At 41.0% G+C, this 12,140-nt stretch overlaps 1 protein-coding gene across 1 annotated transcript in view; it reads left to right on the forward strand.

Annotated features, from left to right (window-relative positions):
• The first annotated feature begins 862 nt into the window (after nucleotides 1-862).
• The window catches only part of TBC1D19 (TBC1 domain family member 19), a 74,625-nt gene continuing 63,347 nt past the window's right edge, over nucleotides 863-12,140 (forward strand). The window contains exons 1-2 of the mRNA XM_081332637.1: nucleotides 863-975; nucleotides 11,646-11,718. Coding sequence (XP_081188763.1) covers nucleotides 874-975; nucleotides 11,646-11,718 — 175 coding nt within the window. The 5' untranslated portion in view covers nucleotides 863-873. The remainder of the gene's footprint in view (nucleotides 976-11,645; nucleotides 11,719-12,140) is intronic.

Below are 12,140 nucleotides of genomic sequence, written 5' to 3' on the forward strand. Positions count from 1 at the left end.
CTTCAAAGTTCACCTTATTCACCAAAGCACCAGAGGGCAGGACAAGAAACAATGGTTGGAAACTGATCAAAGAGAGAAGCAACCTGGAATTAAGGAGAAATTTCCTGACAGTGAGAACAATTACCAGTGGGACAGCTTGCCTCCAGAAATCGTGGGCACTCCATCACTGGAGACTTAAGAAGAGATGGTATAGGTCCTCCTGCTTGAGTGGGGGGGGCTGTATGGGGGGGCTGGACTAGAAGACCTCCAAGGTCCCTTCCAGCTCTATTCTATTCTACCTCAAAGCTGTTATTCTGAATGCATTCCAAAAAGACCTGGCAGATGGCATGAACCCATTTTGGGTCCCGGTCCTGCCAAGTTGCAAACCCCTTTTTTTGTTCCAGGTTGGTTTTATGTGGACTCCGAGACGAGGACACGTGTGTATGCTTGTGTGTATGCGTGAAATGATTTTGCACAGTCTCTGTCTCTACAAATGGCTTTTTTATTATTTATATTTATATTTATATTTATATTTATATTTATATTTATATTTATATTTATATTTATATTTATTATTATTATTATTATTATTATTATTATTATTATTATTATTATTATTATTATTATTATTATTATTATTATTATTATTATTATTATTATTATTATTATTAATCTCGGGCGCTTTGCTCGCTAGGGCACTGCAAGCGGGCGGAACGCGGCTTTCCCAGGCGGCGTTTCCTGGGGAAACGCCTCCCCGCGGTCCCCCGCCCCGCGCCGTTGCCCGGCAACGCCAGGCAACTCGGCCCGTTGAGCCTTGCCTGGGAGCGACGTTGAATTCGGTCCCCCGTGCCGCAACAGCCGAAAATCAGAAGCCCTTCTTGGTCCGTGGGCGCCATGCTAGCCGCGCCGGATGACGGCCTCTCCCTGACCATCGCCCAGATCGTGGAGAGGCTGAAAGGTTCCGGACTTCACGCCCAGCTGGAGCGACAGGCTCGGGTGAGGCGGCTTGAGCCGCGCTTTGGGTTCCTCCTCCCCGCTGCAGCCTTTTTTCTGCCCTGCCCCGCCTCTCCTTTCCTCCTTGCTTCTTGCCCGGCTCTGCGCTCGGGCGGTTCTTCTTCGGCTCCCCTCTAATAATAACAGACAGAAGTCTTTTGTTACTTGCTGCCAGTACATGCATGCAATTGTAGTATCTCTTTTTTTTTAAATCTTGCTGCATTGCAAAAATAATGATAATGATAACGACACCAGTATCATTTCCTCACAAGTCATTGCAATAGTAATTAGAATACTTAAATATGTTATTTCTCCTAAAATATTCATAATCTGTTCCCTCCCAATTCATTGCAATAGTAATCATCATCACAATAATAATAGTAATAATATGATATAATAAAAACAATAGTAATAATAAAACAATAATAATAATATCCTGACTTTGCAAAAAACCACCCAACCTGGAACAGCCTATATACTCAGACGCTACCTTAACAGTTCTTAGGTCCTTGGTTAGGACTTGAACTGTTTAAGTTTTTACCAATCTCAGAGTGATAATAATAATAATAATGATCATCATCATCATCATCATCCCAAAACAATTGGAGCACCACTTGAACACCATTGGCACTGACAAATTCACCATTAGTCAATTGCAAGAGGCGGTCTTACTAGGAACTGCTTCCATCCTGCGACGATATCCGTAATACCATTAAACATCCACATCTGCCTATCCCAGGTCCTTGGTAAGGACTCGATAGGTAGACAAAAATGCCAAAACCAGTCTGAACATCTGGCTGACTGTGCGATGATCAATAATAATAATATCCTTTGGGTGCTAAACCACTCAAAATCTGTTCCCTCTCAATTCTTCTTTTTCTTCTTCTTCTTCTTCATCATCATCATCATCATATCATCCTGACTTTGCAAAAAACAAACAAACACCCTACTTGGAACTGCCTATATACTCAGACGTTACCTTAACAGCTCTTAGGTCCTTGGTTAGGACTTGAACGGTTAAGTTTTTACCAGTCCCAGACTCTGAATAATAATTACAACAACAACAACAATAATAGCAGCAGGAAAAAGCTTTACTGGGAACAGCTTTCATCCTGTGATGATATCCGTAACACCATCAAACATCCACATCTGCCTATCTCAGGTCCTTGGTAAGGAGTTGACAGGTAGACAAAAATGCCAATCCCAGTCTGAACATCTGGTTGATTGTGCGATGATCAATGATGATGATGATAAATATCTTTTCCCTCCCAATGCATTCATAATCTGTTCTCTCCCCATTCATAGCAATATACTACTGCTAAATATCTTCTGCCTCCTAATGTATTCATAATCTGTTCTCTCCCAATTCATTGCAATAATATTTCCTTCCAGTGTATTCATAATTACTTTTCTTCATCTAAATTCATTACAATAATTACCATCAGTCAATTGCAAAAGGCAGCTTTGCTTGGAACAGTTTAGATCCTGCAGCGATTAACATTAAAAATTAAGTATCTGTGCTGCATGGAGGAAGGATATGATTCATTATTTTTCTGGCCTTCCTACCCAGACCTTTTGGTCAAGGCTTTCTTGAATCCAGTCCACTATTCCAGCTGTGGATCTAATGACCGGAATTGCCCAGGTGTTAATTGCTTTGATGGCATTTCCTGCACTCTTAAAGCTTGGACCTTTAGATCTTCTTCCCTCTCTTGATGTATTCACTTTCTAACGTCTTCTTGACGTTAGTGTACTTGATGTTGTCAGTTTGAAGGATGCTCAGGTGTTTGTAATAATCCAGATATCATCGAGCTAGTACCAATAGCTCGGGAGTCCTTCGGGAGAAGGGCGGTATACAAATATAATAAATGAAATGAAATGAAATGAAATGAATAGTAACAGAAGCCTTGGGTGTAATTCCAAGTCACCTGGAGGATCCCTTCAACATCATCGGTATTGACAAAATCACCACCAGTCAATTACAAAAGGCATTTTACTTGGAACATACTATATCCTGTGGCTATATCTTTAATATTAGTAAATAACATCAGTCTATCCCAGGTCCTTGGGTAGGACTCAGTAGTATACAAAATTCCCAATAATATATAAAATTGCCAAATCCAGTTTAAACATCTGGCTGACAATGATAAGATTGTCAGTGAGAACATTGTCAATGATAACAATAATATCACTTCCTCCCAAAACATCCATTGCAGTACAGGTAGTCCTGGAGTTAGAATACTTTATTTAGTGACTGTTCAAAGCTACAACGTCTGAGAAAAGTGACTTATGACCGTTTTTCACATTTACAACTGTTGCAGCATCCCTGTGGCCATGTGATCAAAATTCAGATGCTCGATAACTGATTCATATTTATGAGGTTTGCAGTGTGCCTGGGTCATGTGATCACCTTTTGGGACCTGACAAGCAAAGTCACTGGGGTAGCCAGCTTCACCTAACAACCATGTTACTAACTGAACAACTGCAGTGATTCACTTAACAACTGTGGCCCAAAAGATCGTAAAATGGGGCAAAACTCACTTAAGAAATGTCTCGCTTAGCAACAGAAATTTTGGGCTCAGTTGAGGTCGAGGACTACCTCTAAGAATAACATTCATCCTCCTAGTGCTTTCTAATAATAATAATAATAATAATAATAATAATAATAATAATAATAATAATAATAATAATAATAATAATAATAATAATAATATACAACATACAAAGACCTACAAATAGAAATAGCAAGACTGTGGCAAAGGCAAGCAAGGGTAGTACCAATAGTAATAGGCGCCTTGGGTGCAATCCCAAAACAATTGGAGCACCACTTGAACACCATTGGCATTGACAAATTCACCATTAGTCAATTGCAAAAGGCGGCCTTACTAGGAGCTGCTTCCATCCTGTGACGTTATCTGTAATACCATCAAACATCCACATCTGCTTATCCCAGGTCCTTGGTAAGGACTCAATAGGTAGATAAAAATGCCAAATCCAGTACGAACATCTGGCTGACTGCGATGATTAATAATAATAATAATAATGATAATGATAATAATAATATAGCAACAAGAAGAATAGTATCAGGTTTTTTTGTTGCCAATGCATAAATTATAGTATCTATTTCTCTTTCACACTTCCGATGATAATAGCAATAATCTGTGGTGAGGACTTGATTTATTCAGTTTCCACCAGACTTAGACTATGAATCTAACTATAGATCACACACACATATTACCATTTCTTCCCAATACATTCATAATAATACCCTTTTTACAAATGCATTATAACAATAATATTTTTCTCTGATATATTAATCACTTTTACTTGTAGTTTATTTCAATAATAATAATAATAATAATAATAATAATAATATAATATTTTTTTCTTGCCAATACAAACATTGTAGTATCTTTTTTCTCTCACTGTATTCAAAGAAGAATAAAAAACAGTGTCCTTTTCTTCCAGTACATTGATAAAAGTATTGCTTTTTCTAATGCACTGCAATAATAATATTAATTGGTGGAACCAAAAAATAGTAATAAAAAAATGAGGAAACTGAAGTGTTCTGGGATTTTGGAATTTAAACAGACAGGAGCCTGCCACCTACCAAACCAGACTTAACATCTGCAGTGATTCACTTATCAACTGTGGCAAGGTCATAAAATGGGGCAAAAATCACTTAACAATTATCTTGCTTAGCCACAGAAATTTTGGCTGACTTGTCGTAAGTCAAGGATACCTGTAGTTAGTATTGTCAGGTTAATATACCTCTGTTTTTCTCTTCCACTTTACTATTTCCATCTGGCTATCTATAAGATGGAAGTTTCAGGATGGTATCAAAATTAGAATAAATGGATGTAACAACTCCCTTCAAGTCTTGATTGGTGTAGGTCCATATTTTTATAAGATGCATTATGATACTTTATTTCCTAGAATTACCATGGGAATAATACTTTCTGAGTAAACATAGAAAAGCTTAGGCTGCAGTATTTCTTTTTGGCATGAAAAGGGCTGAAATATTATTTACCAGCTTGCACTGTACCTGAGTTACGGATTGCTCGGATTTCTAAATATTTTATAGAATATATAAATATTAATATTCCATAGATAGACTATTTAGAAGTAGCCCCTTATATGCTTTTAATGTACAATAATCCTCAACATTCATTTGTTTTCAGATTCTGTGTTCACAAAGTCTAATATGCAGAAACCTGCTGTCACTTACTAACTGAATTAAGACTTGGTACTTGGCAGTATTGTGTCGGTGCATTGATGCAAATTGTTAGGAAAGGCATCAAGCAGTGTCTGCTTATTTCTTACAAAGCTTCAAGCTGTTTACTGTATATCTTCAAGATTATGCTGAAAACAAATAAGAGCAAAGGTTTCTCAAAAATCAGCTTCGTTTGGTATTTATTTTTGAAAGTATAAAGCAAAGACACATTTATTTTTTCTTAGTGTTAATTTTACCCTATTTTCATTTTTTAAGATGTGTAAATAGATTAGTTTATTTGAAGTTGATAATTACACATTTAATGCGGGTTAATTAGATCTTTACAGGCCAGAGTAGAATAGAATATCTTTATTGTCATTGTGTAACTCACAACAAAATTAAGTGCTGTCCACAGTGCACACTATATATACAATTAAAATCACAAATAAGAACATACATTATATACACACATCCTTCACATTCTAAGATTAAGGAGAGTTAGGGTACAATCATTAAAAAAGCATAAAGGATCTAAAAACATACAACCCCCCCCTCGCCCCAAATATATACCTGACAAGGAAGAATTTTCTTACTGTTGTGACATAAACTGTATTTCTACAATTTCTATATTAAATTAGAGTATATTCATAAATAGAGAGCGGGCACATATTTATTCAGATTGGTGCCTCTAATAAAAAGTACATCTTTTAATGTTATTTCTGCTTTGCAAGGGGGATATAACTATGGAATTAAATTGCAGATTTCTCTATTATGGGATATTGAATTTCAGTTATTAACAATTTTTGAACTATTAGTAATTAGAATCTAGCAATATTTAAAATAATCCACATATCTGTAAAACAACTGAGGATTTTCTGGAAAAAAAAAACCTAGTTTGAACCACAAACTATATTTTTTCCCCCAAGTACACCATCCCCAAGTACACCAACATCCTGGGATGTTCCACCTCTTTCTATGGGGGGTGAGCTTTTACCCCCTGTGGATAGGGCTCGCAACTTGGGAGTCCTCCTAGATTCACGACTCACTTTGGAAGATCACATAGTGGCCGTGACTAGGGGGGCTTTTGCCCAGGTTCGCCTGGTGCGCCAGTTGCGGCCCTATCTGGACCGGGAGGCCTTGTGTACGGTCACTCATGCGCTCGTGACCTCTCGCCTAGACTACTGTAACGCTCTCTACATGGGACTTCCCTTGAAGACTACTCGGAGGCTCCAACTGGTACAGAATGCGGCCGCGAGAGTTGTCTTGGGAGTTTCCCGGTACTCCCATGTTACACCTTTGCTCCGTGAGCTGCATTGGTTACCAGTTGTCTTCCGGGTAAGGTTCAAGGTTTTGGTTATGATCTTTAAGTCCCTACATGGCATGGGTCCGCGATACCTCGAGGACCACCTGCTGCCGGCGTCGACTCCCCTCCGCCCTGTGCGCGCCCACAGAGAGGGCCTCCTCAGGGTGCCTCCTGTCAGGGAATGTCGACTGGTGGCCCCCAGGGGGAGGGCCTTCTCTGTGGGTGCTCCGGCGTTATGGAAACAACTGCCGGTTGAGCTCCGGATGGCATCAGACCTCCGATCCTTCCGTCGCGGGTTGAAGACCCATTTATTTGAACTAGCGGGTCTGGCCTGATGGGGGTACTTGGGTTTTTTATAGGTTTGTTTTATTATTCTGGTTTTAACTTGGGCATTAATTTAATTATCTTTTAATGTTTGTACTGTTGTTTATATTTATGCCCTGTGAACCGCCCTGAGTCCCTTTGGGAGAAGGGCGGTATAAAAATCTCAATAAATCTTAAATCTTAAATCTTAAATACACTTCTATCTTCTATTCCGGAATTGTTATCTGAAATAAGATACATAATTTCATCAGGAAATCAAAGTTGATGTGTCAATGTTTTATAACTTCTAATGTAGATTTGTAAATAGATCTGTACAATTTACTTGGTCGTAATGTAGTAATAGCCAATCTCAGCAAGCAAGGAAATTAACTTTAGGAAATTGTAGACCTGAAAGATGAAACTCCAAAGCCATTCCAGATTTTATATATAGGTAAAGGTTCCCCCGTAAAGGTAAAGGTTCCCCCGCACATGCGTGCTAGCCGGTGCTCATCTCTGTTTCAAAGCCGAAGAGCCAGCACTTGTCTGAGGACATCTCCGTGGTCATGTGGCCGGCATGACTAGACGCCAAAGGCGCACGGAACGCTGTTACCTTCCCACCGTAGTGGTCCCTATTTTTCTACTTGCAATTTTACATGCTTTCGAACTGCTAGGTTGGCAGAAGCTGGGATGAGTAACAGGCGCTCACTCTGCTACGCGGCACTCGGGATTTTTTTTTTTAATTCCGTTTATATCCCGCCCTTCTCCGAAGACTCAGGGCGGCTTACAAGCTTGACCCGCCAAACTGCCGACCTTCTGATCGACAAGCTCAGCGTCCTAACCCACTGAGCCACCGTGTTCCTTTATGTATGTATATATGTGTATGTATATGTGTGTGTGTGTGTATACACACACACACACACACACACACACACACACACACACACACTGCTGGTTTTCTTTTACAAATCTCCATTGATAAAAGTCAGAATATTCTTTTTGGCCAACTGATGAAGGTACCTATCCTTCCATCGCCCGCCATCACAGCTCATGAAGGTTGTGATGAAGGAGTCAACTGATGAAGGTACCTATTCTTCCATTGCCTGCCATCACAGCTCATGAAGGTTGTGATGAAGGTGTCAACTGATGAAGGTACCTATCCTTCCATCGCCCACCATCACAGCTCATGAAGGTTGTGATGAAGGTGCCAACCGCTGAAGGTACCTATCCTTCCATCACCCGCCATCACAGCTCATGAAGGTTGTGATGAAGGAGTCAACTGATGAAGGTACCTATCCTTCCATCGCCCGCCATCACACCTGATGAAGGTTGTGATGAAGGTGTCAACTGATGAAGGTACCTATCCTTCCATCGCCCGCCATCACAGCTCATGAAGGTTGTGATGAAGCTGCCAATCGATGAAAATACCTTTCCATCGCCCACCATCACAGCTGATGAAGGTTGTGATGAAGGTGTCAACCAGTGAAGGTACCTATCCTTCCACTACCCACCATCACAGCTGATGAAGGTTGTGATGAAGCTGCCAACTGCTAAAGGTACCTATCCTTCCATCGCCCACCATCACAGCTCATGAAGGTTGTGATGAAGCTGCCAACTGATGAAGGTGCCTTTCCATTTCCCGCCATCACAGCTGATGAAGCTTCTTGGATAAGAAGCAAAAGGTTTTCTTCTTCTTCCTCAAGGAAAAGAAATCCAGTTCTATAGTGTGAATCATTTTTGCACCTTTCATAAAAATGCAGGAAAGTACAATGTGAAGAGATAGGGAGTGGTGACATTTTCAGAGGAATATTTGAATGTTATTTATGTATGTATGTATGTATGTATGTAAGGGACGCGGTGGCTCAGTGGGTTAGGACGCTGAGCTTGTCGATCGGAAGGTCGGCAGTTTGGTGGGTCGAATCCCGAGTGCCGCGTAACAGAATGAGCGCCTGTTACTCGTCCCAGCTTCTGCCAACCTAGCAGTTCGAAAGCACGTAAAAATGCAAGTAGAAAAATAGGGACCACTCCCGTGGGAAGGTAACAGCGTTCTGTGCGCCTTTGGCGTCTAGTCATGCCGGCCACATGACCACGGAGATGTCCTCGGACAAGCGCTGGCTCTTTGGCTTTGAAACGGAGATGAGCACCGGCCCCTAGAGTCGGAAACGACTAGCACGCATGTGCGGGGGAACCTTTACCTTTATGTATGTATGTATGTATGTATGTATTATGTATGTATGTATGTATGTATGGAATTTCTATACCGCCGTTCTCCCGAAGGACTCAGGGCGGTGTACAGGGCAATAAAAGCATTACATACAAAAGTTAAAATAAAATTAAATTAATTAAGCCCTAACAATAAATAATTAAAATACCCCAAACCCTTAAACCAGGCCGGCCTGTTCAAATAAATAGGTTTTCAGATCATGGCGGAAAGAGCGAAGGTCGGGAGCCATCCGGAGCTCAACCGGTAATTGATTCCGAAGGGCTGGCGCACCCACAGAGAATGCTCTCCCCCTGGGGGCCGCAAGCCGACACTCTCTGACCGACGGCACCCCGAGGAGGCCCTCTCTGTGGGAGCGCACAGGACGAAGGGAAGATGACGCCGGCAGCAGGTGCTCCCGTAAGTAATTGCCAACAAATGATTGGAAGATACGTTTGGGCAGTCTGAAATTGTTAAAGAACATTCTTGATGGTTTCCTAAACAGGAGAGCAGAGCAGAACTGGAACAATAACAACTAGAATTTCAACGTGTCTGAAATCTTCCGATTCCTAGATTGTGAGTGTTCGGACTACGATGTTCTTAGCTGACACTAGTTGAGGTATCTCCCTCTGAATATAGGAATACTTAACCTAAATTATGGGGTGTCTCGTTTGAGATTCATGAAGAGGGTTTTTAGAATAGATGTGATGTTCAAACTAGAATAGCACAAAATGCTAATACAGTCAGGAAGCACCAGACTAAGGTAACTAACATTTAGTTAGGTGATGTCTATCACGTACATACAGTCGTTGACTTAACCATTCAATCAGCATCTGTTCCAAGTTACAACGGCATTGAAAAAAGTGGCTTACAAGCAGTCCTCGCAGTCACAACCATTGCAGCATATCCATCTTCCCACGATCAGAATTCGAGCACTTGTAATTTACAGACACCTACATAAATTTGTTTAGCAAATAAATAAAATATTTGTTTATGATGGTCGCAGCGCTCCGGGGTCAGGTGTTCGCAGTTTGGAACTTTCCCAGCTGACGTCTGACAAGCAGCGTCAAGGGGGTGGTGGGGAAGAGATGGTCTACAGTCTACAGTCAAAGACCAAAGACTGGGGGGAGGTTGCATTTTCCTAACCACTGCAGTCATTCACGTAACAATCGTGGCAAAAAAAAGGTCGTAACATTGGGACGCAACTCGCTTTACAGTAGCCTTGCTTAGCAATTGAAGTTCTAGTCTCAGTTGTGGTCATAAGTCAAGGACTACGTTTCTCTTTGTTAGTCTTAAAGTGCCTTCTTCCTTCAGGTGCTTTTTCAAGACGCAACTGGACGTCCTTGTTTTTCTTGGAAAACGTTTCGCTTCTCACCCAAGAAGCTTCTTCAGCTCTGACTGGCGAAAAATCTTCAAAGGAAAAACAAGGAAATCTAGCTGCCTCTTGAAAAAGCACCTTTGGGACAACCATGACCTGGATGACTGAGGATCTCCATAGACAGCCTTTGTCATGGTTTCGATGAATGAGACAGATCAAACAAATTGCAGGCATATTATTTATCTAAAAAGTCTTAGTAGTGAAACGAAACATCGGCGCTCATGGACGGATGCCAGAATCTGAAATCTCCTCCCCCCAAACCCATCATAACACACACACAATCCCCGCCCTTATCTACACGTCATAAATCACATTATCCAATTAGTTTTACGTATGAAGTTTCCCCCTTCCCATTCTGTACGCGGGCTTTTGCAGTCTTATCACAACTTCCCAGGGATTTCTCCCTCCCAAATGAAGCAATTCAAATAACAGGCTGTCTCTTATATTGTCAGTGTAAAAACATGTCAATGTTTGCAGCATTGACAGCCTTCTTCCTTCAGTTTTTCTTTTGTTGTTGCTGTTGGTCCTACTAGCTAGGTGTCTTAGACTAGAGATCCCCAACCTTTCTGGGTTTGCTACTCGGAGGGAAAGGGAGGAGCAAGGAAGTGTGCGTGCACGTGCGCAAACGGGCCGCTAACGCCCACCTGACACTGGCGGCAGTGCCAGCATCCCCACATATGCGCAAATGGGGCATGCAACTGGAGTGGAAGGGGTGTGCGGACTTGCCAGCCATTCCCGCAGCCCGGTGGGCAATAGGCCGTGGCCCGGTACCGGTCCACGGCCTGTAGGTTGGAGACCCCTGTCTAAGACTACACAAAACTCAAATCCTCGTGAGATTTTGGTACACTGCAATATTTCAATTCAATCGAGGGTTATCGCTACTTGCCCTGGTCTGTCTCTGAACATAATACACACTGAGAATGGACGGTACACTTTTTCTTACAGTGTATGTTTGTGTGCAGTGGATGACATGAATATTTACCTCCATGGTAGAAACATAGGTTTAGAAAGCTAATAACAGGCTGAGATCTAAAAACCCCTTAGCCTTATGCATCCAGACTGAGATTGCAACTGGCATTTGTAAAACCAAGCTAACTTTCAAAAGCGGGCGGTAGCAGTGATCCATAAAACATAATTTGTTAGTTTGCGCATCTGATAAACCCCGAGAAAAGGTAAAATAGTGCTTTGGTTGTCAATTTAGTTTTAGCTCTTTTTCTAATTAAATATTGACCCTCGTGATTTTTGAAGAATGTTGACCCTTTTGTTATGTTTCTCTTGTTAGCTCAGTTTACATAATCCAGAGATTAAGCTACAATCCCTAAAGGAAGATATTAAGGAATTTCTGAAGACCTCAGGTTTGTGATTTTTATTCATTTTATTTTAAGTTTTTTTTTGTTTGAATAAGTGCTGAATGTTACGTCCATCTATCTGAGGCTGATTTTCAGCAGACTAATAAATACATTAACCGAAGCAGCTTATAAAAATGAATCTTTATTCTCCGCTAACAGCCATGGAGTCCAAGCTGATATTGCTCCAATTTTCTATGCAATCTTTTTGATATCTCTTCCTTGCTTTAAGCAGCTGAACCCTATCCTTGTGCTACCTGAGATTTCACAGGCTGAAATCTGTCAAGTTCTGTCAAGCCAAGGTTAAATGTTTATCGTCACATTTGTACTTTGATCCTTTCAACTGCCTGAAAATATGTTGCCCTTATACAGTTTAATATTGCTATTCAGGAAACTCCTATTTTACCTTCCTATTTTGGCTTGGGGAAGAT

Source organism: Vipera berus, assembly GCF_964194415.1.
Source record: "Vipera berus genome assembly, chromosome: 7".
Taxonomy (NCBI): Eukaryota; Metazoa; Chordata; class Lepidosauria; order Squamata; family Viperidae; genus Vipera; species Vipera berus.